The sequence below is a fragment of the Phyllobates terribilis genome, unplaced genomic scaffold, assembly GCF_046119375.1.
Source record: "Phyllobates terribilis strain yellow unplaced genomic scaffold, ASM4611937v1 Scaffold_2__4_contigs__length_985480577, whole genome shotgun sequence".
NCBI classification, from domain to species: domain Eukaryota; kingdom Metazoa; phylum Chordata; class Amphibia; order Anura; family Dendrobatidae; genus Phyllobates; species Phyllobates terribilis.
The window spans coordinates 922,355,609-922,382,209 of NW_027362762.1; the positions used below are offsets into that span (position 1 = coordinate 922,355,609).

The 26,601-nt window shown below is 43.2% G+C and overlaps 1 protein-coding gene across 1 annotated transcript in view; it reads right to left on the minus strand.

Moving 5' to 3' along the window:
- ADAMTS5 (ADAM metallopeptidase with thrombospondin type 1 motif 5) overlaps positions 1–26,601 on the minus strand; it is a 171,046-nt gene that overhangs the window by 40,266 nt on the left and 104,179 nt on the right. The window contains exons 4-7 of the mRNA XM_073668294.1: positions 15,390–15,673; positions 14,678–14,861; positions 4,856–5,031; positions 2,340–2,515 (exon numbers count right to left, since the gene is read on the minus strand). Coding sequence (XP_073524395.1) covers positions 2,340–2,515; positions 4,856–5,031; positions 14,678–14,861; positions 15,390–15,673 — 820 coding nt within the window. The remainder of the gene's footprint in view (positions 1–2,339; positions 2,516–4,855; positions 5,032–14,677; positions 14,862–15,389; positions 15,674–26,601) is intronic.

The following is a 26,601-nucleotide window of genomic DNA, read 5'->3' on the forward strand; positions in this document are numbered from 1 at the left end:
AGACAGCCACTCCCTGCTAACTTCTGCAGCAAACTGAACATAATCCCACCACTGCTCAGTACCAGACACAACAGCATCCCGCATCCTTACACATCCCACAACACCAGAACGCGATGCTCCACAAGATTGGGACCATCTCCCTGCACATGAAGTAGCTCCGCCTCCAGGGCCAGGACAATGGCGGCGCTTGCGACCAGAGTAGCGTAGCACCGGACCCGCTTCATTCCCATGTGGGAGCGCAGAACCAGGATTCGGAACAGTTAAGTATTTCTAACCCATGGAGACTTATGTGGTAAAAACAAAATATTCTTGGAAAATAAGATAAGGAGTTATTCTGTTAGCCTAAAACCTAATGGTGTCTAGAAATTATGACCTTGTAGCCTGCGTCCTGGGTGAATCCGGACATCATACCTGAACTATTAAGGAATACCATATAAAAGTATAGATTCAGAGAATTCAGGTCAGATGACCTTGATAAAAGATAGAGAGGGATTTTTTTTACCCTATTTTAGGGTCACTAAATCTAAAGGTGAAGTTGTTTATGATAAATGTTAAAAAATGATTTGTTAAATGTCTTTACATAATGAATGTACATGGTCCTTGGGATTCTCAGACAGACACTGTTGTAGACATCCCGTCTATCGTGAGCCTAAATCATTTGCTTAAAATGACAACTTCCGTCATTCTCATGACAGGTCTTACACATATACATTGGATAAATGTCAAAACCACCAATTATGGCAGAATCGGCCAACTATGTAATGTGTGGTGGTGTCCTAATTTTCCCCCAATTTTAGAGGATTGGTTATGTTGAATTTCAAAACGTCTGAGCTTTTCTTCTCAAAGGAAATAAGTCTGTGCCTCTACTCTCCTGTCACTATTGGAAACACAGACACTTTGAGGCAATTGTACAACGTCCGGAGAGTATTATGCATGGGTCCTATTCTACTTAGAACCTGCAGTATGTGGGAGACTTATTAATCTCTTAACAACCATCATATTGTTGTTTTTTTACAACTGTCAAAAAGGTTACTTCTTCTGAAAAAATGCCTTTTTATGGTGGTGCTTTGAAAGAAGTTTGAAAGACTGTGCTCTATATGTTCCTGATGTCCAGACAGCCGTGACTTTGACATTAAGCAACGATCAAGAGAACAATCAACCCCTTAGATGCCCTGGTCAATAATGAGCATAGCATCTAAGGTGTTGCCTGTGTGTTTATATGTTAGGTGGTTATGGATTATGGGTGTGTTCAACTGAGCATGTTTGCTGAGTTTTTGGGGTAGAAATTCTCCGAAATCCACATAAAAAAAACTCAAAACCCTCAAATATTTGGGAGCTTTGGATCAAACTTGGCAACAAGGCTCTCTAATAGAGTGAGTCCCACTCCCTTTGTTAAAACATGCAAGGTTCCAATGCTTTCTTATGTCTTCTGGGGACCTGCAAAGAACCCACTGTCTGCCATAAGTATCAAAGGCGTGACCTAAAACATTACTGCATTTTGAAATTATTTATTTCAAAGCAATAAAAAAGAAATCACATGATTGCTGCTTCAAGAAAAATGTTTATATAAAGTTTAATAATGATGAAAAAAGTTTCCCCCTAAAAAAGCACAATGAAGTACTAAAAAGAATACAGGGGCATGTTTAGCACTTTATAAACAAACTGTACAAAGTTTGGTTTGTAGCAAAGTTGGTTTTTATCGTTTTTTTGTTCAAATGTTTCTCTTTAAGTAATAAAAATAAAAAAATCTACATGGTTGTTACTTGAACAGTCGTATTAATAGACCCGTATTATTTTACCCCATTGAAAAATTACTGGAGGAATTAATAGAGTCATTTCTTTTTAGGTTGATTTTTAAGATGTTCCCCTCAAAAAATAAATAAAAGTTGCCATTCGTATGTTATCATATAGATAATATAAATGTGTATAATCAGTTTTAGACAATCTTTAAACTGACTTCAGACAGGGTGGAGGATAATCTTTTACGGTTGTATATTTTAGATTTAGTATGTTTATTGCCATCTGTACATGAAATGTAATTCTGTCTTCAATGAAAATAATGTAGACTCAACGGCTCATGAGACAAAGATCACATGAATCAGTGGGCTAATTAATCAAAATCAATCCATCCATCATTCATGACTTTCATAGGCTGGTACCCCATTATGAAACCATCAATACGAGGTCAGTTTCAACCCGAGAACATCTGAATTACATCTCAAAGCACAAATCCATCAAGTAGTTTATCAGAATATTTCATGACCTTCTCTAAAATTCAATTTAAGGAATGTTTTTCCTAGTTCTATAGAAAATGTATATACACCATACAAAACAAATACCTTTTGGTGGTGAAGGTTCCCATGACTTTAGTGCAGCTGGAGTTGTCTCCTCCACAAATTCCACATTTGTCAAACTGAAGCTTGGATCCTATAATTCCATCACACCCGGTACGGACACATTTCCCTTTTACACAAACAGAATTACTGTACGGTCTACATTCTGTGCCATCGGTCACCTTCAGAGAACAGAAAAAGGACATCTCACAATTATACACATTTACTGCAAAACTTACATAGTTATGGATGCTTCAATGGAGTCAACATCAACATTCTTCAAGTCAGAGGGATATCCCCATCAATGGACTAATACTTTTTGGGAGGACTTGAGAACTATTATGCAACGTCCTGGGGTTACCATATACTGGTTCTTGATTTTTCCCCTTAAATCTGAAAGGGTGAATTTAATTCAGAGAGATCATTCAATCTAGATCTACAAAAATAGTAGTCTGTCTTGGACAACATGTAAAAGCTACAAAGCTACAATATGTACAGTAGTATAAAAGGTATGGCAGAACGAGTGAGCACTGACACTACAATTACTCCATAATGGTGGAACTGAGGGCCATGCCCAGCCTTTGCTATGTGCAGACCTTCATGGCTGCACAGGCAGCCAGTAGCCAGAAACAAGACAATTCTCCTTAGAGGCAGGACATTAGGTGGATGGCCTCTTGCATAATTGATGATGACTTTCTAATCTTCTAGCTCTTCACTGCCAAACTTCAAACTCAGGATCTGTGACATGGAAGGCAGAGACTTTAACAGTGAACCACAATCTCACTATCAGTCTCATGTAAAAGTTACTGAGTTTCTGAAGCTGTTTTTCTGAAAGAGTTTCTCATTTGAACAATACTGATGAAGCCACCAGCATAGAGGCGATACACATGGGGCTCATCTCATGGTGCTACTTTGACTCCACCACTGCATCCCATTTCTACCATCTTGAGTATAGCTATACTGTATATTGTAGGGGGTAACCTCAGCACAGAAAATGATGAAAACTTGATGCTTTATCAAAGGTGAGTATGTTTATTAGGATCAGGCAACAGATAAATGGCAACATTTCGACCAGTACAATGGTCTTTTTCGAGGACATCTGTATGACTAAGAAGCCGGTTAAATGATGTTGTGTGGTGTTATGGCAGGCGAATGTCATAACACTTTACATTACCGTATGCCCGGCTCCTTACTCCTTAAAAAAGACCATTATACTGGTCGAAACATTGGAACTCCTCTGTCGAGGTATCCTAAGACATATGCTCACCTTTCAAAAAAGCATTTTATTCTTTTGCAATAATTTATTTATTACTTGTTTTGGCATTTTAATATCTTGGTGGAATGCTCCAATTTAGTAATATAATATGTTGATTTCCAGCTTACACCAGTCATATAAACCTGAAGATTTTTTTTATGTAGTTTCAATGGATTTTAAACATTTGTAGAGTTTATTGCCAAGATAATGGTGTGTACACAGTTCTTTCATTACTTTCCTGTTGTACATCTCATTTGATATATAGGTCATGATATCAAAAACCAAAATCATAGCAATGAAAAATTAATCTCTATGCCCAATAGATTCACTCACCTGCAATCTGAAACAGCCATTATATTTTACTTTTATCATTTTAAATACCATTGCAACATAAAGGCAAACTGTCAGAGGCTTTAAACTGACCATACACAATAAATGACTGTTGGCCAAATGAAGTTACGACCGATTCGTTCAGCCGATCTTGGCCAACTCTCCAATACACAGGAGCACTCGTTTGGCTGTGGATTATCTCTGGGAGAACAATGTGATCAGCAGTCCAAAATTGGACTTATGCTATCGACATCTTCCCCGACCATCAGCCAGCTGAAGTCTCCATACACATTAGACCGTCGGTTGAACCCAGCAATATCGGCAGGCTTGGTCGACTTTAGTCTAATGTGTATGGGGGCCTTCAAAATCACCAAACTAATCACAAAGATTGGTGGGGTAGTAAAAGACAATTTCACACATACTTTCCCATCCACAAATGGCTGTTCAATTCTTGAGAAAATCAACCTTGAATCTTCATGCAAATGAGGCTGCGAGTGCAATGAGGTGGGAAAGTGCACTGATCCTTCGCCTTCGTCTCTGCCTAATGTTGCCTCCATGTGATTGATTGACATCTGTTCAGCATTACTAGGTCAACAGAATCATATAATCAGCTATGTTCAACAGGCATCAATCAAACCTATGGCAGTGATGCTATGGAGGGGAATAATGAAGGAGAATGGCGCACTTGCCAAGAATTATCCCACCCTTGTTGTACTTACGACCTCATTTACTTAAAATTTCAAAGTTGAGGGATTTTTTACTGATAGAATATCCATTTTTGGTCAAGAAGTTTTGTGTGAACTCGTCTTTTACTATCCTACCCAGTTTTTGACAGCACGTAAAACCAGAGAATGGCGGATCAGAATCGGAGAAGTCTGTCTGGGTTTACAGATCTCTGCATATTTGACATTATAGTATAATAATGTGATAATTTTACCTTTTGTGAGAAGACAACATAATATCCAGTTCCTTTAGCTTGACATATGAGCTTGCAGACATCTCCCGGCTGAATCCCTGCATATTTTGGAACCCACTCAACAAATGTCTTGACACCCTTTGCATCAGTTTGATAACCGTTCCTCGCTTCACACTGCTGCTGTCGGAATGATTTCGCTTTAGGGAAAAAGAAAATAAAGTTCTGATGTTATATCTCCTTTCATATTATTCTTTTTTGTACATTCTTAGAACAAGAAGAAAAAATGGCAACGTTCCCCGTCATCATATTTCTTGCCAAAAACAGGGACACATGACAGCAGGGGACAAGTTAACAAAATTGTCATTTGGGAAAGCTTTTTCTACTTTTCTCTGCATGGATAAAATCCCATCCTTGATAAAAAAAAATATTCTGAAGACAAAGCCCAAAATATGGGTCCATAAGGTAGTGATTCCTAAACGTATTATTATTGAGGGGGCCACAGAAATGTTTTTTTACTTATAGGAAACTTTGTGTATCAATTTCTATTATAAAGAAGTTAAATGGAGTCTGTAACCCCTAAAACTCAATTTTGACCACTTATACAGTCCCATAGAGGAATTAGCACCTATAAGAACCATACCTGCAGTAAAAATTTCAAGTCTTTAGTTGTTTAGAGAAAAACTTTTTATTTCATATGCAAATGAAGGTCCTTCATGCATCCTTGGCACGGCCAAGGGCTCGGTGCATTGTTCTGCCCCTCAATCAGCATGCTGCACACCCCCTCTTGCCGAGAGAGAGCCTTGCCTGAATTTCTATATATTTGCCCGCTACTGTGTGATCCTGAATTCAGCTGGTGAAATCTATACTGCAGATATGATTTTTACATGGACCAAGTCCATTTTTGGACTTCATTGGGAGTTCGAATTCAGTTTTCTGCATTACAAGCTCCATTTAAACTGATATTTGCAAAATTGAACCTGATCCCCTATCCTCTCTATTTATTGTCTATGGGTCTGCCAGAGAAAAAAAAGTCCTGCATTTCGCTATTTCTGGCAGTTCTATAGACAATAAATGCAATGGAGGATAATCATGTGCACCTCGGCACCATCCAAGACTGGACTCTGCAGATACTTGTTCTCAGAATCGTTGGAGGACGCAATGGGCAGACTCCCAATGATCAGGAAGTTATATCCCATCCTAAGATTTTGGAGATAATTTTTAATTCTGAGAATACTTTTTTTAAGCATTCAAACTATCATGGCTTTATCCCGGCAATCATCTGTGTGCCACCACTTTGTTGGCCTCCATGCCAAAAATCTTTATGCATCTCAAGTCAGTTTATTGCATCCAGTGCAATAGTGACAACTACATTTTCCAACACTGAGAAGAATGACTGTTTCATGGCCTCATTTTTCATTTCAAAGTAGCTGATAGCATTCATGAAAAGAGTGCACAAGTCTTCCCGTAACTGCCATAGACTAATAGGAAGAAGAACACTCGTGCTCAGCCACGTTGGGTGGATGAATCAAGATCCCCGGGCTCTTGTTTTGTCTTAGAAAGCTGGACCTCCTCTTTCCAGACACTGATCCTATGGAGAACTCATACATTTCCAATGGTTGAATATCTCTTTAAGGTATAAGTCTTAAGAAAGGCAGTGAGCAAAGTGCTCCATAGTGTAGATGGTTTATTAGAGTGGTGGGAACCATAAAACAACTGGGAATGTGCTCACCTGATCGGATGATCTAGAATAAAAAGCCAACTCATATGGTATCCCATAGTATAATACCTCCAGCTATTGTCATTTACACCTAGGACACCTAAGCTTCAATTTTTTAATTTTGGGTCAAACAGCCATAGGGACATATTAAACACAATACCACCGAGTAGCCTCTGTTAAAAAATATATAACACTTTGATTTATTGTGTTTTTACGACTCTCACATCTGTGATATATCACTCTAACACCTGTAATACAGCACAACTGACCTCAATGTGAGAAACTCAACGGGACCTATAATTATTCAGTCTTTAGATTAAATAACCATAGAGGGCTATGGACTCGGTGAAGCGAGACAAGTGAATAATGCTGCCTTATTTACTCTTGGCCCATTTGCATTTTATTTGTTTTTTTGGGGGGGGTTCTATATTTGCTTTCTATGATTTAGCAGCCACATTCTGTGCAGTGAATCATGGAGGTATACGATCCGTCTGTCTTCTGACAGTAGATTTGGTGTGCTTGTAAAACAGACGCTAGGCACTAATGAGACTTTATAACATTTTCTATTAAGAGTGACATATTCACAGCAGGGACCGGCTCACAACACTGGGATAATATTAGATCATGTATTTGTAATATCGCCACCTAACTGCTCACATCCCTGGATAAAGTAGAATTTAATTTGCTGTAGTTAACAGACCACACGGCTTCCTCTAATGCTCACACATGCTGAGCCAAAAATGAGTATACATTCTACATTTCTGTCTAATCATTTGCTTTATAATCCTACCTGTAGCTGAATTGTTTCTGCTTCTTACTTAAAGAATAATATTAATATTATTAATATTAATAAGAATTAATATTTTCAACTGGTGTCAATGCTGCTGATCTCCTGAATCCGGCAATGTTTTTATTTTGATCCTACGCCTCTCGGTTCCTGAGATATAGCCCTCTTTTAAATGTAGCCTTTTTAGCCAAGAGGGCGCCATCCTCACTCTTCCCTGAGGGCGTATTCATGAGGAACACGCCTAGTTGGCGAAAAAGACTAGATACAGAGGCGGCCATATCTCAGGAATGGAGAGGCGCAGAAACAAAAGAAAAGTATCGCCAGATTCAGGAGAACAGCGACATTTACACAACGTGTGAAGAAAACATATTTATTCCAAGCAGCAGGTCCCAATTAATATCAGAAATCCAAATGTCAGGAATGTAAATGGTTTGTCTCATTTAAAAAATTATTTTTTGTTAGAAGGTTCCCTGACAATACGTTTAAATCACTATGATTTAAATCCCTAGCAATCAGGAGTAATCTGTGATGCAGCAAATGGCTAACTTCCCAGCAGTGCCACCACAGGAGAAAAGAAATATTGCGTGAAACCAAAGGAAATGAAAGAGTTGGTTAAGGCTAAGTTCACATTGGTGTATGAAAAATTGTCCATTTTTCATCCAGAAAAAAATATGAATGATTTTTCATCTGTATTGTCACCATCCTTTTTTGACATTCGCATGAGATCTATTTTTATTAGTGTTGAGCGATACCTTCCGATATCAGGAAATATAGTATCGGATTGGATCGGACCGATACTCAAAAAGTATCGGATATCGCCGATTCCGATACCGGAAACCAATGCAAGTCAATGGGACAGAAATATCGGAATGAAAATAAACCCTTTCTTTCCTTGTAGGTTAATTCTACATGAAGTAAAACAACTAAGAATAATGTAGAATGTATTATGCGAAAAGCCGGCAATTCATCAGCGCATACACCGGTACCCGACAATTTACAACAGAAAGAATAGAGCTTCACACATAGATTAGATAGATAGAAACATGTCAGTCACATATATATGAAGTACAGTGACAGTGTTGCTTAATGTACTTGTCATTTAGTGCAAAGGATTTATTAAAAAAAATATTAGTGTTTTCATGCACCGTCTCTTTAAAAAAGCCGGCCGGCAATTCAGCAGCGGTACCCGACAATTTATAACAGACAGAATAGAGCTTCACACATAGATTAGATAAATAGAAACATGTCAGTCACATATATATGAAGTACAGTGACAGTGTTGCTTAATGTACTTGTCATTTAGTGCAAAGGATTTATTAAAAAAAATATTAGTGTTTTCGTGCACCGTCTCTTTAAAAAAGAAGGCCGGCAATTCAGCAGCGGTACCCGACAATTTATAACAGAAAGAATAGAGCTTCACACATAGATTAGATAGATAGAAACATGTCAGTCACATATATATGAAGTACAGTGACAGTGTTGCTTACTGTACTTGTCATTTAGTGTAAAGGATTTATTTAAAAAAATAATAGTGTTTTAATGCACCGTCTCTTTAAGAAAGCCGGCCGGCAATTCAGCATCTGTACCCGACAATTTAGAATAGAAGGAATAGAGAATTATACATAGATTAGATAGATAGAAACATGTCAGTCACATATATATCAAGTACAGTGACAGTGTTGATTACTGTACTTGTCATTTAGTGTTAAAATAAAGGATTTAAAAAAAAATTGGCGTGGGGTTCCCCTTAATTTTAGTCTCTAGCGGAGGTTAAGCAGACAGCTGGGGCAGATGTTTGAAGCCTGGGAAGGGGGTAATACCCACGGAGCTTCCCAGGCTGCTAATATCAGCCCCCAGCGGAATACTTAGCCTTTACTAGCTATTAAAATGGGGGACCCCCCCAAAAAAATGACGTGCGGTTCCCCCTAATTTAATAGCAAGCAAAGGCTAGGCAGACAGCTGGGGGCTGATATTAATAGCCCAGGAAGGGTGCCATGAATATTGGCCCCCTCCCAGGCTAGAAACACCAGCCGTCAGCCGCCCCAGAAATGGCGCATTCATAGGATGCGCCAATTCTGGCACTTAGCCTCGCTCTTCCATGCTGCCCTGGTGCGGTGGCAGGGGGTAATAGGGTTGGGGTTGATGTCAGCTTATAATGCCAGCTGACATCAAGCCCAGGTTAGTAATGGAGAGGCGTCTATAAGACACTCCCATTACTAACCCCATAGTCAAAGTTAAAAAAAAAAACACAAACACCCAGAATAAAGTCCTTTAATTGAAATAAACACACAATTCTTTATTGTTCTAAATTAAACCATACTTACCGTCACGCCCATTCCAGCTGAATCCAATGATCTCCTGCAATAAAAGAAAAATAATAAAGCAACCTCATCCTTACCTTTCCATGGTTCCCACGATGGCTCCAGCTCTGCTACATCGAGATGACAGGCTGGACCGCAGCAGAAAGCTGCCATCCAGCCTGTCATCCCGCAGACACTGAGAAGCGCAGGCATGCTTGCGCTCCTGTGTCTCTCTGTGACGGCATCCAGATGAGCCGACAATGAACTCAGCTCACCTCATGCACGTCACTGACAGCGTGGGAGAATTCTCCTGCACTCAGCGCTTCAGCGTGAGAATTTTCCCACGCTGTCAGTGACGTGCATGAGGTGAGGTCATGTCCAATGAACTCAGCTCACCTCATGCACGTCACTGACAGCGTAGGAGAATTCTCACGCTGAAGCGCTGAGTGCAGGAGAATTTTCCCACGCTGTCAGTGACGTGCATGAGGTGAGCTGAGTTCATTGGACATGAACTCTGCTCATCTGGATGACGTCACAGAGAGACACTGAGGAGCGCAAGCATGCCTGCGCTTCTCAGCGTCTGCGGGATGACAGGCTGGATGGCAGCGTTCTGCTGCGGTCCAGCCTGTCATCTCGATGTAGCAGAGCTGAAGCTGTCGTGGGATCCATGGGAAGGTAAGGATTAGGTTGGTTTATTATTTTTCTTTTATTGCAGGAGATCGTTGGCTTCAGCTGGAATGGGCGTGATGGTAGGTATGGTTTAATTTAGAACAATAAAGAATTGTGTGTTTATTTCAATTAAAGGACTTTATTCTGGGTGTTGTGTTTTTTTTAAATACTTTACTAGAAATTCATGGTGGTCATGTCTAATATTGGCGTGACCCCATGAATTTCGGGCTTAGGGCCACCTGATAATGCCAAGCTGGCCTTAACCCCTTTATTACACAGTGAACCACCGCACCAGGGCCCTGGATGAGTTGGGTACAGCGCCAGAAGATGGCGCATCTATGAACGCGCCATTTTCCGGGGCGGCTGCGAACTGCAATTTGCAGCGGGTGGGGCCCAGAAAGCTTGGGCCTCCCTGCGCTGCAGATTCCAGCCCCCAGCTGCCTAGTTGTACCAGGCTGGACACAAAAATAGGGCGAAGCTTCACGTATTTTTTTTTTTAATTATTTCATGAAATTCATGAAATAATTAAGAAAAAAAGGGCTTCCCTATATTGTTGTGTCCGGCCAGGTACAAATAGGCAGCTGGTGGTTGGGGTCAGTCCGTTCCTGCCTGCTGTACCTGGCTGGACACAAATATAGTGCGAAGCCCCACGTCAATTTTTTTTTAATTATTTCATTAATTTCCTGAAATAATTTAAAAAAAATTGACGTGGGGCTTCGCACTATATTTGTGTCCAGCCAGGTACAGCAGGCAGGAACGGGCTGACCCCAACCACCAGCTGCCTATTTGTACCTGGCTGGACACAACAATATCGGGAAGCCCTTTTTTTAAAAAAAATATTTCATGAAATAATTTAAAAAAAAAATACGTGGGGCTTCTCCCTATTTGTGTGTCCAGCCAGGTACAACTAGGCAGCTGGGGGATGGAATCTGCAGCGCAGGGAGACCCAAGCTTTCTGGGCCTCCCCCCCACTGCAAATTGCAGTCTGCAGCCACCCCAGAAAATGGCGCGCTCATAGAAGCTGGATGCTGTACCTGGCTGGCATACAAAAATATGGCAAAGCCCACGTCAAAATTTTTGGGAAAAATTAATTAAAAAATAAATAATAATTTAGGGACTGCATCTTTATTAACTCCTCAAATGTCATTTAGTGTTAAAATAAAGGATTTATTTAAAAAAAAAATTGGCGTGGGATGCCCCATAATTTTAGTCTCTAGCGGAGGTTAAGCAGACGGCTGGGGCAGATGTTTGAAGCCTGGGAAGGGGGTAATACCCACGGAGCTTCCCAGACTACTAATATCAGCCACCAGCTGAATACCTAGCCTTTACTAGCTATTAAAATGGGGGACCCCCCCAAAAAAATGACGTGGGGTCCCCCCTATTTTAATAGCTAGCAAAGGCTAGGCAGACAGCTGGGGGCTGATATTAATAGCCCAGGAAGGGAGCCATGAATATTGGCCCCCTCCCAGGCTATAAACACCAGCCGTCAGCCGCCCCAGAAATGGCGCATCCATAGGATGCGCCAATTCTGGCACTTAGCCTCGCTCTTCCACGCTGCCCTGGTGCGGTGGCAGTGGGTAATGGGGCTGGGGTTCATGTCAGCGCCAGCTGCCATGAAGCCCAGGTTAGTAATGATGGGCGTCTATAAGACACCCCCATTACTAACCTACAAAGTGTTAAAAAGAAAACACACACTACACCCAGAAAAAAAAATGTATTTGAAATAAAACACACCATTTTATTTAATTCTTAGTTTACTAAAAAAAAATAGTTACCTGTCCACGTTCCTGCGCTGATCTCCCATGCACAGCTGTCACATCTGGAGATGGTGACAGCTGTGCATGGCTGCTGTAAGCTCACACTGCTGGGAACACGTCCGCTCCCGGCAGCGGGAGCCACTGACTGAGGTCACCGGAGTGCATTCAGGCAGCGCAGCTCCGGAGACCTCCTTTACGGCACTGCTGTACCGTGGGAATTTCTCACGATACAGCAGGGCCGTAAAGGAGCTGACCGGAGCAGCGCTGCCTGAACTCCGGCGTACCCGCTTATGCAATGACGGGGCTGCTTTACGGCCCCGTCACTCTAGCGGCGGCAGCGGTTCAGAGCGGTCACATTCTATGTGGCTGCTTTAAACTGGAGATCATTGTGGGACACTCGTGGACTACTACGGAGGGGTAAGGATAAGGTTGTGGTTTATTATTTTATATTTTATTACAGGAGATCGATGGCTTCGGGGAATTAGGTGTCTAGGTGAGTATAGGTGTAGTTTTTTATTTTTTACTTTATTTTAGGTGGCGATCGGCGGGGACAGGTAATGTATGAACTAATTTATTGTAGTTAACCACTGGCCACCAATGACATGTATTTAAAATTTATTGGGGGCACAGTAGGGCAATTTAAATAGCAGGATCAGGCTGATGGGAACTACTGCTCCCATCGAGCTGATCCTGCTGGCACGAGTGGACGGGGGACAGACATAGGCCGATGGGAGTAGTAGTGTCACATCGGCCTATGTCTGCCTGCACGTACACACCCTCAGACATTGCACAGACACTGCACACACCCGCAGACATCACACAGACACCGCACACACCCGCAGACATCGCACAGACACCGCACACACCCGCAGACACCGCACAGACACCCCACACACCGCGCACACCCGCACAGACACCCACACACACCAATCATGACCGGTCTGGGAAGTGAGGCTGACCTGTGCGGCCGTGGGAAAGTTCATGTGAGTTCATGCAATGCAGTCAAGCATGAACTCACATGAACCCTCTGAGGGCACCGCGGCGACTTCAAATGAACAGCTGATCGGCATCACCTGATACCTCAGCTGTTCATTTGAAATAACCGGCGGGAAAGCGCAGCACAGAACGGGAAAGCCGGCGGTGAAGTCTTTTCACTGCCGGCTTCCCCGCCCGGGTTCTTCGCTCCCTGCTCCTTGGTGCTGCGCTCCCCGCCCGGTCCTAACTTACGATCGGGATGGGAGGTGGCGAGGGGAGCGGAGGATCGGGGTGGGAGGCTGCGGGGAAGCAGTATGGGGCTGTGTGATTGTTTAAAAGCCGGCGGCTTTTTACCGCCCGCCGACTTTTAAACAATCAGGAGAATTCTCCCACGCTGGGATGGCATTCTGATGACAGGCTGGATCTCAGCTGAGCGCTGCCATCCAGCTTGTCATCCTTCAGAGACACTGCAGAGCGCAGGCATTATGGGAACTTCCGATTCCGGTATTCGATATTGTAAAAGTATCGGAATTAAGTATCGGAATTCCGATACCGCGAATATCGGCCGATACCCGATATTTCAGTATCGGAATGCTCAACACTAATTTTTATACATCAATAATTAAAAACTTATACAAGGCCAAATACAGTTTTCTATGTTTATAACTGCAATGGATTTGCACCAATGCCATTCTGTATGCCTTAGGTCCATAATGCTTCTGTTTTTGCACACCCATTGAAATGTATATTTTTTCACATGGATAACACTTGGACTGAGAATATTATTATTATTATTATTATTATTGTTATTATTATTATTATTATAGCATCATTAATTCCATGGTGCTTTACATGTTTAAAAGGGGCATACATAGCAAACAACAAGTACAATAATTTGAACAAAATTTGAACAAAATAGTATTGTGTGAATGTTCCTTAAAGGGGTTGTCCAATAATTGGACAACCCCTTCTCATTCCCCATGTTTAAAAATAAAAAAACACTTACAGTATACTCATCTCCCATGCCAATGCCGTTCCAGTGGTGTCAGAATTTGCGTTCCCGGGGCTCACGTGTGGTTGTTACATCCCTTAAGCCCTGTGCCCAATCAGCATTGGTATCACTGTATCGCCTTCGGGTGAATAAGTAATCAAGAGGAAGTGAGAGCTGCGGCTGGTGGTTTACTTACTGTTAATTACTTATACGTCTGAAGGCGGGACAGTGACGCCATCACTGATTGGGTGAAAGGCTCACGTAACATAACAACCTCACATGAGCCCTGGGAGAGCAAATGCTGACACCACTGAATGGCACGGGATGTGAGTATAAGCTTTTTTTTTTTAATGGGGCCAAACATGGGGAATGAGAAGGGGTTGTCCAAGTAGTGGGCAAATCCTTTAACGCATAGACAGTCTTGCTTCTCATAAGAAACTCTAGAATATGCCTATACTTTATGTTCGGAGGTTTTTTTTCTCATGATCATGAGAATGAAGGGACACATAACTATTGTACATTGTTTCCTGTTCCATTATTTCATTGCGCAGTGGCACTCCCAACTGTATAACTAAACAGAGAACCGCACCCTGGCCTGTTCACTTGAACACCATGTATGTTCCCCATTTCTAGGACAGTGCTCTTACCACTAGATGGACATGGGGTGACATTGCAGGATCGGTTGATTGCACGCTTTCCAGTACAATATCTACCGCTGTTTCTTGGAGCAGGATCATTACAGTGACGATAGGCAAACTGAACCCCTCCTCCGCATGTTCGGGAACATTGCCCCCAAGGCCCCCAGGAGCCCCAGTTTCCATGACTGGAGATCTGAAATATACAATAAATTAATTAAATATAATAAAAACAGAACCAATTTTAAATTAAGATGGATCCAAAGAAAAGATACCAAGAGGAAAAAACAATTGTATGGTTGTTGTTAATCCTCTAATTTCTTCCTTACCTTCTTACAGGGGTTGTACAAGATTAGAAAAATCTAGCTGCCTTCTTCAAAAACATAACCACACCTGTCCTCAGCCCTGCAGTCCTGTCCTATTCTATTCAATGGAGCTGATTTACGATGTCACAACTGACCTTCATGTTTTTCTAATGCCTCAAAACCATGGCTCTGATGGAAACAGTTAAGCTCTTTTTAGACACTGAATGGAGTTGCAGAATGCATGCTTGACCACCACTCCATTTTACATCCCACTCGTGGCGATTGTGCAGTGAAGAAGAACAGGGGTCTTGTGATTCCAGTTCTAGTGATCGGTTGAGGTTCCACTAGTGGTAATTAGACATTTCTTATCTTTCCTGTCGGTAGGTGATAAATGTCCATTCTAAATAGTTTATACCTACCGAATAATACTTCTTCTTGGTCTTGTCAACACATTTTCCATGAAGACAGATCCTTCCTTTTCCACAGGGTGTTCCCTCCACTGCAGGAAGCTTCTTTGTTAAACAAACCATCTGACCTTGTCGGACGACTGCACACCATAATCGTGAGCAGACATCCATACCAGGGCACACTGTGTATGCCGGTCCAAAGGCCAGCTTACATTGGCGGACGGCATCATAACTCTGTCCAGGAAGCTCTTCTGGACCCAGAATTTGATTTCTTGGATGGTCCAGCAAACAGTTTCCTGAAAAATAGATAAATTGGGAAAATTCATTTTAACAACATTAGCTATAGGGTATTAGTCAAGTTGCAAAGCGCAATTTAAAGGGGTTTTGTCTGATTCTTCAAAAGTGGGCAACAAACAGGAATACTACAACATAAAGAAAGAAGCATGACTTACCCAATCAATTCTCAAGTAGTAATGGAAGTGATGATGTCCCATCTATCATTTACATAACACAGAAGTAAAGTAGTTTTCTCAGTGGTGATGACTACATACGTGGCATCTCATCACTTAGGCCAATGTTTGGCTACTGTGGTCACATGAATTATGGATGGGGCATCAATACTTTCGTTACCAGAGGTGTCAAACAGAATGGTGGAAATGGAGTGATGGTGCATTTAAGAGTAGAGATGAGCGGTGTTCGACTAGAACTGTTCGCCAATCTCAAATTCGAGCTGTTTTGGGCGGTGTTCGAGTTGTTCGACGAACCCGAACGATTTGCAAAAAATTCGGCTGTTCGAGGTTATGTTCGATAACTGTTCGTGCACCAAAAGCGTGTCCTGCATGTCTGGCGCTATTTAGAGCACCAATCATGCAGTGATTGTCTGCCACTCACTGTAATGCCACAGCCATGGTGGTTGTGGCATTACAGTGATTGCCCAAATCGATGGGAACAGTGCCAACAGTGAAACATGAAAAGCCGGCAATTCAGCAGCGGCATACACCTGTACCCGACAATTTAGAACCGAAAGAATAGAGCTTCACACATAGATTAGATAGATATAAACATGTCAGCCACATATATACGAAGTACAGTGAAAGTGCTGCTTACTGTACTTGTCATTTAGCGTAAAGGATTTATCAAAAAAAATAATAGTGTTTTCATGCACCGTCTCTTTAAAAAAGCCGGCCGGCAATTCAGCAGCGGTACCCGACAATTTAGAATAGAAGGAATAGAGAATCACACATAGATTAGATAGATAGAAACATGTCAGTCACATATATAAGAAGTGCAGTGACAGTGTTGATTACTGTACTTGTCATTTAGTGTAAAGGATTTATTTAAAAAAATAATAGTGTTTTCATGCACTGTCTCTTTAAAAAAGCCGGCCGGCAATTCAGCAGCGGTACCCGACAATTTATAACAGACAGAATAGAGCATCATACATAGATTAGATAGATAGAAACATGTCAGCCACATATATACGAAGTACAGTGACAGTGTTGCTTACTGTACTTGTCATTTAGCGTAAAGGATTTATCAAAAAAAATAATAGTGTTTTCATGCACCGTCTCTTTAAAAAAGCCGGCCGGCAATTCAGCAGCGGTACCCGACAATTTATAACAGACAGAATAGAGCTTCACACATAGATTAGATAGATAGAAACATGTCAGTCACATATATATGAAGTACAGTGATAGTGTTGGTTACTGTACTTGTCATTTAGTATTAAAATAAAGGATTTATTATTAAAAAAAATTGGCGTGGGGTTCCCCTTAATTTTAGGCTCTAGCGGAGGTTAAGCAGACGGCTGGGGCAGATGTTTGAAGCCTGGGAAGGGGGTAATACCCACGGAGCTTCCCAGGCTACTAATATCAGCCCCCAGCTGAATACATAGCCTTTACTAGCTATTAAAATGGGGGACCCCCCAAAAAAAAATGACGTGGGGTCCCCCCTAATTTAATAGCTAGCAAAGGCTAGGCAGACAGCTGGGGGCTAATATTAATAGCCCAGGAAGGGAGCCATGAATATTGGCCCCCTCCCAGGCTAGAAACACCAGCCGTCAGCCGCCCCAGAAATGGCGCATTCATAGGATGCGCCAATTCTGGCACTTAGCCTCGCTCTTCCACGCTGCCCTGGTGCGGTGGCAGGGGGTAATAGGGTTGGGGTTGATGTCAGCTTATAATGCCAGCTGACATCAAGCCCAGGTTAGTAATGGAGAGGCGTCTATAAGACACCCCCATTACTAACCCCATAGTCAAAGTTAAAAAAAGCACAAACACCCAGAATAAAGTCCTTTAATTGAAATAAAGACACAATCCTTTATTGTTCTAAATTAAACCATACTTACCGTCACGCCCATTCCAGCTGAAGCCAACGATCTCCTGCAATAAAAGAAAAATAATAAAGCAACCTCATCCTTACCTTTCCATGGTTCCCACGACAGCTTCAGCTCTGCTACATCGAGATGACAGGCTGGACCGCAGCAGAACGCTGCCATCCAGCCTCTCATCCCGCAGACACTGAGAAGCGCAGGCTTGCTTGCGCTGCTCAGCGTCTCTCTGTGACGACATCCAGATGAGCCGAGTTCATGTCCAATGAACTCGGCTCACCTCATGCACGTCACTGACAGCGTGGGAAAATTCTCAAGCTGAAGCGGTGAGTGCAGGAGAATTCTCCCACGCTGTCAGTGACGTGCATAAGGTGAGCTCATGTCCAATGAACTCAGCTCACCTCCTGCACGTCACTGACAGCGTGGGAAAATTCTCCTGCACTCAGCGCTTCAGCGTGAGAATTCTCCCGCTGAAGCGCTGAGTGCAGGAGAATTTTCCCACGCTGTCAGTGACGTGCATAAGGTGAGCTCATGTCCAATGAACTCAGCTCACCTCCTGCACGTCACTGACAGCGTGGGAGAATTCTCCTGCACTCAGCGCTTCAGTGTGAGAATTCTCCCACGCTGAAGCGCTGAGTGCAGGAGAATTTTCCCACGCTGTCAGTGACGTGCATGAGGTGAGCCGAGTTCATTGGACATTAACTCGGCTCATCTGGATGCCCTCACAGAGAGACACTGTGGAGCGCAAGCAAGCCTGCGCTTCTCAGTGTCTGCGGGATGACAGGCTGGATGGCAGCGTTCTGCAGCGGTCCAGCCTGTCATCTCGATGTAGCAGAGCTGAAGCTGTCATGGGAACCATGGAAAGGTAAGGATGATGTTTCTTTATTATTTTTCTTTTATTTCAGGAGATCGTTGGCTTCAGCTGGAATGGGCGTGATGGTAAGTATGGTTTAATTTAGAACAATAAAGAATTGTGTGTTTATTTCAATTAAAGGACTTTTTTCTGGGTGTTGTGTTTTTTTTAAATACTTTACTAGAAATTCATGGTGGTCATGTCTAATATTGGCGTGACCCCATGAATTTCGGGCTTAGGGCCAGCTGATAATGCCAAGCTGGCCCTAACCCCTTTATTACCCAGTGAGCCACCGCATCAGGGCCCTGGATGAGTTGGGTACAGCGCCAGAAGATGGCGCTTCTATGAACGCGCCATTTTCCGGGGTGGCTGCGGACTGCAATTTGCAGCGAGGGTGGCCCAGAAAGCTTGGGCCTCCCTGCGCTGCGGATTCCAGCCCCCAGCTGCCTAGTTGTACCTGGCTGGACACAAAAACAGGGCGAAGCCCCACGTCAATTTTCTTTAAATTATTTCATGAAATAATTAAGAAAAAAAGGGCTTCCCTATATTGTTGTGTCCGGCCAGGTACAAATAGGCAGCTGGTGGTTGGGGGCAGCCCGTTCCTGCCTGCTGTACCTGGCTGGACACAAATATAGTGCGAAGCCCCACGTCAATTTTTTTTAAATTATTTCATGAATTTCCTGAAATAATTTAAAAAAATTGAAGTGGGGCTTCGCACTATATTTGTTATGTTCTGCTACCAAAGCTAAGGAAAGAGAGGAGATCTGTCCCTACTATAAGACTCAGCTGAATCCCTACGATGTAACAGGGAACCTGATCCTGCGATCAGACCTGCTAAAGTCCTAATCTAGTCTGTACGGAGACCTATAGATTTGGGGAGGGAATCCCTACAAGTACTAAGGACTGGGAGGAATATGGGACACCTCCTAACAGAAATAGCAGCAGACAGACGAACAAACAAAATAGATAGAACCTAGAGGTCCGTAGACCAAGCAAACTAACAGAGTTAGATACAGAGCACAGGCTAGCTAGAAAGTAGATATACAATGAAGTCCAGCAAAGCCAGAAGGGCGGAGCAGGATTAAATAGGCCAACAAGGTCATGTGACCAGCAAAGGAAAAAAAACCTAACAGCAAGGTTCTAACAGTACCCCCCCTTCTAAGAGGATCCTCCGGATCCCCTAGGACCAGGCTTATCAGGAAATCTCCTGTGAAACGCTCTGATAAGTCTGGACGCGGAAACATCATCTGACCTCACCCAAGAGTTATCCTCGGGTCCGAAACCTTTCCAGGCCACAAGATACTGCAAACTACCTCTATACCGTCTAGAGTCAAGGATGCGAGAAATTTCATATTCCCCGTCCTCCACCACCGGAGGAACAGAGGCAGAGGCGTCACCATCCGACACAACAGCTTTTTTTAACAGAGAGACATGAAAGACCGGATTAATTCTCCAGGAGGTAGGAACCTCCAACCTAACAGCAGATTGGTTGACAACCTGAAGCACCTTAAAGGGCCCTACAAACTTGGGACCCAATTTCTTAGAAGGAATCCTCAACTGCAGATTCCTAGAGGACAACCAAACCATGTCACCAACAGCGAACAAAACCTCCTGTCATTTCCTATCAAAGTAGTCTTTAGATTTTCTGTTGGCCTCCTGAAGATTACCACGCACATCCGTCCAAACTCTTTCCAAATCACCGGAAAAACTCTCCTCCTCAGGCACGGCAGATCCCAACTTGGAGAACGACCCAAACGACGGATGTCTCCCAGAACAACAAAAAAAAGGCGAACAACCAGCAGAAGAAGATGTATGATTGTTCAGAGCAAATTCGGCAAGTGGCAGAAACTCAGACCACCCCTCTTGATTGTCTGCCACAAAACAACGCAAGAACTGCTCAACATCCTGGTTTTTCCTTTCTGTCTGGCCATTAGATTCAGGATGATATCCGGACGAAAACGACAAATGAATTCCCAACCTGTCACAAAAGGCACGCCAAAAACGAGCCACGAACTGAGGACCCCTATCAGAAACAATGTCAGTAGGAACGCCATGAAGTCTGACAATTTCCTTGACAAAGGCCTTAGCGAGAGTTTTAGCGCAGGGCAGTTTGACGAAGGGAACCAAGTGACACATCTTGCTAAAACGGTCCACGACCACCCAGATGACAGTAAAACCCTCAGAGGGGGGAAGGTCAGTTATAAAGTCCATAGCCAAATGTGTCCAAGGAGCACTGGGGACCTCCAAAGGACAAAGCAACCCCGCAGCAGGAGTATGTGAGGACTTAGATCTAGCACATATAGTACATTGGCGCACCCACTTAATGACTTCCTTCTGCCATCCAGGCCACCAAAAACTGCGACCCACCAGTCTCTTGGTCTCAGAGATTCCGGGATGACCTGCCAACCGAGATTCGTGACACTCAAACAAATCTCTCCTAAAGGTCCCAGGCACAAACAACCTCCCATGAGGAGTGTTAGATGGGGCATTCTCCTGAGCTTTAAGAATCTCATCTTCCAAAACGGAGTCTAAAGCAGCTATCACAACACCTTCTTGTAAAATGTTTTCCTCTTTCTCAGCACCGACTATGGGAGAAAAACTGCGAGACAAGGCATCCGCCTTAACATTCTTAGTACCAGGGATGTAAGTAACGGAGAAATTAAACCGCGAGAAAAACAGTGCCCACCTAGCCTGACGGGCATTCAGGCGCTTGGCAGCGTCAAGATATATCAGATTTTTATGATCCGTAAGAACCTGAACGGGAAATTCCGCACCTTCCAAGAAGTGGCGCCAGTGTTCAAATGCGAGTTTAATAGCCAATAATTCCCGATTACCAATATCGTAATTCAATTCAGTCTCCGAAAATTTTTTTGAAAAAAATGCACAGGGATGTAATCCATCCCCCTTATCCTGAGACAATACTGCGCCAACCCCCACAGAGGAAGCATCAACCTCAACCAAAAACGGCCTAGTAACATCAGGCTGCATAAGGATGGGAGCAGAGGTGAACCTCTCCTTGAGATACACAAAAGCTTCAATGGCCTCAGAAGACCACTGAACCGCATCAGCACCTTTCCTGGTGAGATCAGTCAGAGGTTTGACAATACTAGAAAAATTTTTTATGAATTTTCTATAGTAATTGGCGAAACCCAAAAACCTCTGTATTGATTTCAAACCAATAGGCCTAGGCCATTCCTGCACAGCCTGAACCTTAACCGGATCCATCTCAAAACCTTTGCTGGAGATAATGTAGCCCAAAAAACTAATTCTCTGTACAGCGAACTCACATTTCTCCAGCTTAGCAAAAAGCGAATTGTCCATTAATAACTGCAATACCTCACGCACGCTCCGCCAATGAGACTCCAGATCTGGCGAATAAATCAAAATGTCATCCAAATACACAACCACATTTTTACCGATCAAAGGTCTAAGGATGTCATTAATCAGATTCTGAAAAAATGCAGGAGCATTAGTAAGACCAAAAGGCATAACCAGATTCTCAAAATGACCCACAGGAGTGTTAAAAGCAGTCTTCCATTCATCACCCTCCTTCATGCGCAACAGATTGTATGCCCCCTTAAGGTCAATTTTAGAGAACCACTTGGCCCCCAATAACTGGTTAAACAGATCAGGAATCAATGGCAGTGGGTAAGGATTGCGTACCGTAATTTTGTTAATCTCACGAAAATCCAGACAAGGACGTAAACCGCCGTCCTTTTTTTTTACAAAAAAAAATCCAACCGCCACAGGAGACTTAGAGGGCCTAATGTGACCGGCGGCCAAACTTGTCTGTATGTATTCCTCCAAAGCCTTCCTCTCAGGAATAGTAAGGTTAAACAAACGACTTTTAGGAAGAGTCGCTCCAGGGACAAATTCAATAGAACAATCATAGTCTCTATGGGGAGGCAAAACCTGCGATTCTTTCTCAGAAAAAACTCTCCAAAAATCCTGAATAGGAACAGGCAATTCTCCCCTATCCAAAGCTGCAATACGCCCGTTACAACACTTGTCATAACATTTATGGCTCCAGGATTTAATTTCACTGGTAGACCAATCCAGTACAGGATTGTGAAATTTCAACCAGGGCAAACCCAATATTACTGGAGAAGGCAAGTTATTCAACACTACCAAATCCAATTTCTCATGGTGAACACCATTAATAGTGAGAGGAAATTCACTGACCTTGAGAGTAATATTCTTCAAAGGGGAGCCATCCACAGAAACCACAGCAATGGGGGATGATAAAGGTTCAGGTTTTAAATTGAGTTTTTCCACGAATCCCCCATCAATAACATTCAGTGTAGACCCGCAATCAACAAACACCCGAAATTCCATTAATTTTTCCTGAGCAATCGTGGAAGCAGCTAAAAATATACCCTTGGAATTTAAACAGGCAATACGGGCGTGACTGACCATTTTTTTTTTCTTTCTTCATACGAAGCTCACAGCCTTTAATCAAATGACCAGATTTTCCACAATAGAAACACAAGCCTTCTGAAAAACGACGGTGTTTTTCTTGAGAGCGAGGTGCCACCGATCCAATCTCCATCGGTTCACCACTGTTAGTACACACATTATCATAACCAGAAACTGACATAGCAGAGGATTTGCTCTCATTAACCCTAGCACGCAGTCTTCTGTCCACCCGTATAGCTAATTGCATAGCCTGTTGCAAATCCTCAGGTGTAGGATAAGCAATTAGCAGGTCTTTAACCTTTTCACTGAGCCCAGCAAGAAATAGACTTTTCAGAGCAGAATCGTTCCACCCTGTTTGAGTGGACCAACGACGAAAATGTGTACAATATTTTTCCATATTACCTGATCCTTGTTTTAAACGTCTCAACTCAGTCTCAGCTGATGCCACACGGTCAGGATCATCATATAATAGTCCTAAAGCAGAAAAAAAACTATCCACTGATCTGAAGCATGTATCACTAGGTTGCAAAGAAAAGGCCCACTCCTGAGGCTCTTTGCGCAAAAGTGACATTATGAACCCTACGCGCTGGGATTCATCCCCAGAGGACTTGGGTCTCAAACGAAAATACAATAAGCAAGCATTTTTAAATGAAAAAAATTCTCGATGTTCACCAAAAAATAAATCCGGCAAACATACCTTAGGCTCCAAGAAATATGCTCCAGGACAGTTACTCACGTGCTGACGGAGCTCGGCCACTTCCAGAGAGAGTCCCTGCAGGTGTTTAGCCAAATCCTGAACCGACACCATGATGGAACAAAAAAAATCTTTCCTTAGAGAATTTACAGGCTGGACTTACTGTTATGTTCTGCTACCAAAGCTAAGGAAAGAGAGGAGATCTGTCCCTACTATAAGACTCAGCTGAATCCCTACGATGTAACAGGGAACCTGATCCTGCGATCAGACCTGCTAAAGTCCTAATCTAGTCTGTACGGAGACCTATAGATTTGGGGAGGGAATCCCTACAAGTACTAAGGACTGGGAGGAATATGGGACACCTCCTAACAGAAATAGCAGCAGACAGACGAACAAACAAAATAGATAGAACCTAGAGGTCCGTAGACCAAGCAAACTAACAGAGTTAGATACAGAGCACAGGCTAGCTAGAAAGTAGATATACAATGAAGTCCAGCAAAGCCAGAAGGGCGGAGCAGGATTAAATAGGCCAACAAGGTCATGTGACCAGCAAAGGAAAAAAAACCTAACAGCAAGGTTCTAACAATATTTGTGTCCAGCCAGGTACAGCAGGCAGGAACGGGCTGCCCCCATCCACCAGCTGCCTATTTGTACCTGGCTGGACACAACAATAAAGGGAAGCCCTTTTTTTCTTAATTATTTCATGAATTTCATGAAATAATTAAAAAAAATTGAAGTGGGGCTTCGCACTATATTTGTGTCCAGCCAAGTACAGCAGGCAGGAACGGGCTGCCCCCAACCACCAGCTGCCTATTTGTACCTGGCCGGACACAACAATATAGGGAAGGCCTTTTTTTCTTAATTATTTCATGAATTTCATGAAATAATTAAAAAAAAAGTACGTGGGGCTTCGCCCTATTTTTGTGTCCAGCCAGGTACAACTAGGCAGCTGGGGGCTGGAATCTGCAGCGCAGGGAGGCCCAAGATTTCTGGGCCCCCCCCCGCTACAAATTGCAGTCCGCAGCCACCCCGGAAAATGGCGCGTTCATAGAAGCGCCATCTTCTGGCGCTGTACCCAACTCATCCAGGGCCCTGGTGCGGTGGCTCACTGGGTAATAAAGGGGTTAGGGCCAGCTTGGTATTATCAGCTGGCCCCAAGCCCAAAATTCATGGGGTCACGCCAGTATTAGACATGACCGCCATGAATTTCTAGTAAAGTATTTAAAAAAAACACAACACCCAGAATAAAGTCCTTTAATTGAAATAAAGACACAATTCTTTATTGTTCTAAATTAAACCATACTTACCATCACACCCATTCCAGCTGAAGCCAACGATCTCCTGCAATAAAAGAAAAATAATAAACCAACCTCATCCTTACCTTTCCATGGTTCCCACGACAGCTTCAGCTCTGCTACATCGAGATGACTGGCTGGACCGCAGCAGAACGCTGCCATCCAGTCTGTCATCCCGCAGACACTGAGAAGCGCAGGCATGCTTGCGCTCCTCACTGTCTCGCTGTGACGGCATCCAGATGAGCCGAGGTCATGTCCAATGAACTCGGCTCACCTCATGCACGTCACTGACAGCGTGGGAAAATTCTCACGCTGAAGTGCTGAGTGCAGGAGAATTCTCCCACGCTGTCAGTGATGTGCATGAGGTGAGCTCATGTCCAATGAACTCAGCTCACCTCCTGCACGTCACTGACAGCGTGGGAAAATTCTCCTGCAATCAGCGCTTCAGCGTGAGAATTTTCCCACGCTGTCAGTGACGTGCATGAGGTGAGCCGAGTTCATTGGACATGAACTCGGCTCATCTGGATGTCGTCACAGAGAGACGCTGAGCAGCGCAAGCAAGCCTGCGCTTCTCAGTGTCTGCGGGATGACAGGCTGGATGGCAGCGTTCTGCTGCGGTCCAGCCTGTCATCTCGATGTAGCAGAGCTGAAGCTGTCGTGGGAACCATGGAAAGGTAAGGATGAGGTTGCTTTATTATTTTTCTTTTATTGCAGGAGATCGTTGGCTTCAGCTGGAATGGGCGTGATGGTAAGTATGGTTTAATTTAGAACAATAAAGGATTGTGTCTTTATTTCAATTAAAGGACTTTATTCTGGGTGTTTGTGTTTTTTTTAACTTTGACTATGGGGTTAGTAATGGGGGTGTCTTATAGACGCCTCTCCATTACTAACCTGGGCTTGATGTCAGCTGGCATTATAAGCTGACATCAACCCCAACCCTATTACCCCCTGCCACCGCACCAGGGCAGCATGGAAGAGCGAGGCTAAGTGCCAGAATTGGCGCATCCTATGAATGCGCCATTTCTGGGGCGGCTGACGGCTGGTGTTTCTAGCCTGGGAGGGGGCCAATATTCATGGCTCCCTTCCTGGGCTATTAATATCAGCCCCCAGCTGTCTGCCTAGCCTTTGCTAGCTATTAAATTAGGGGGGACCCCACGTCATTTTTTTGGGGGGGTCCCCCATTTTAATAGCTAGTAAAGGCTATGTATTCAGCTGGGGGCTGATATTAGTAGCCTGGGAAGCTCCGTGGGTATTACCCCCTTCCCAGGCTTCAAACATCTGCCCCAGCCGTCTGCTTAACCTCCGCTAGAGCCTAAAATTAAGGGGAACCCCACGCCAATTTTTTTAATAATAAATCCTTTATTTTAATACTAAATGACAAGTACAGTAACCAACACTATCACTGTACTTCATATATATGTGACTGACATGTTTCTATCTTTCTAATCTATGTGTGATGCTCTATCTTTCTGTTCTAAATTGTCGGGTACCGCTGCTGAATTGCCGGCCGGCTTTTTTAAAGAGACAGTGCATGAAAACACTATTATTTTTTTAAATAAATCCTTTACACTAAATGACAAGTACAGTAAGCAACACTATCACTGTACTTATTATATATGTGACTGACATGTTTCTAT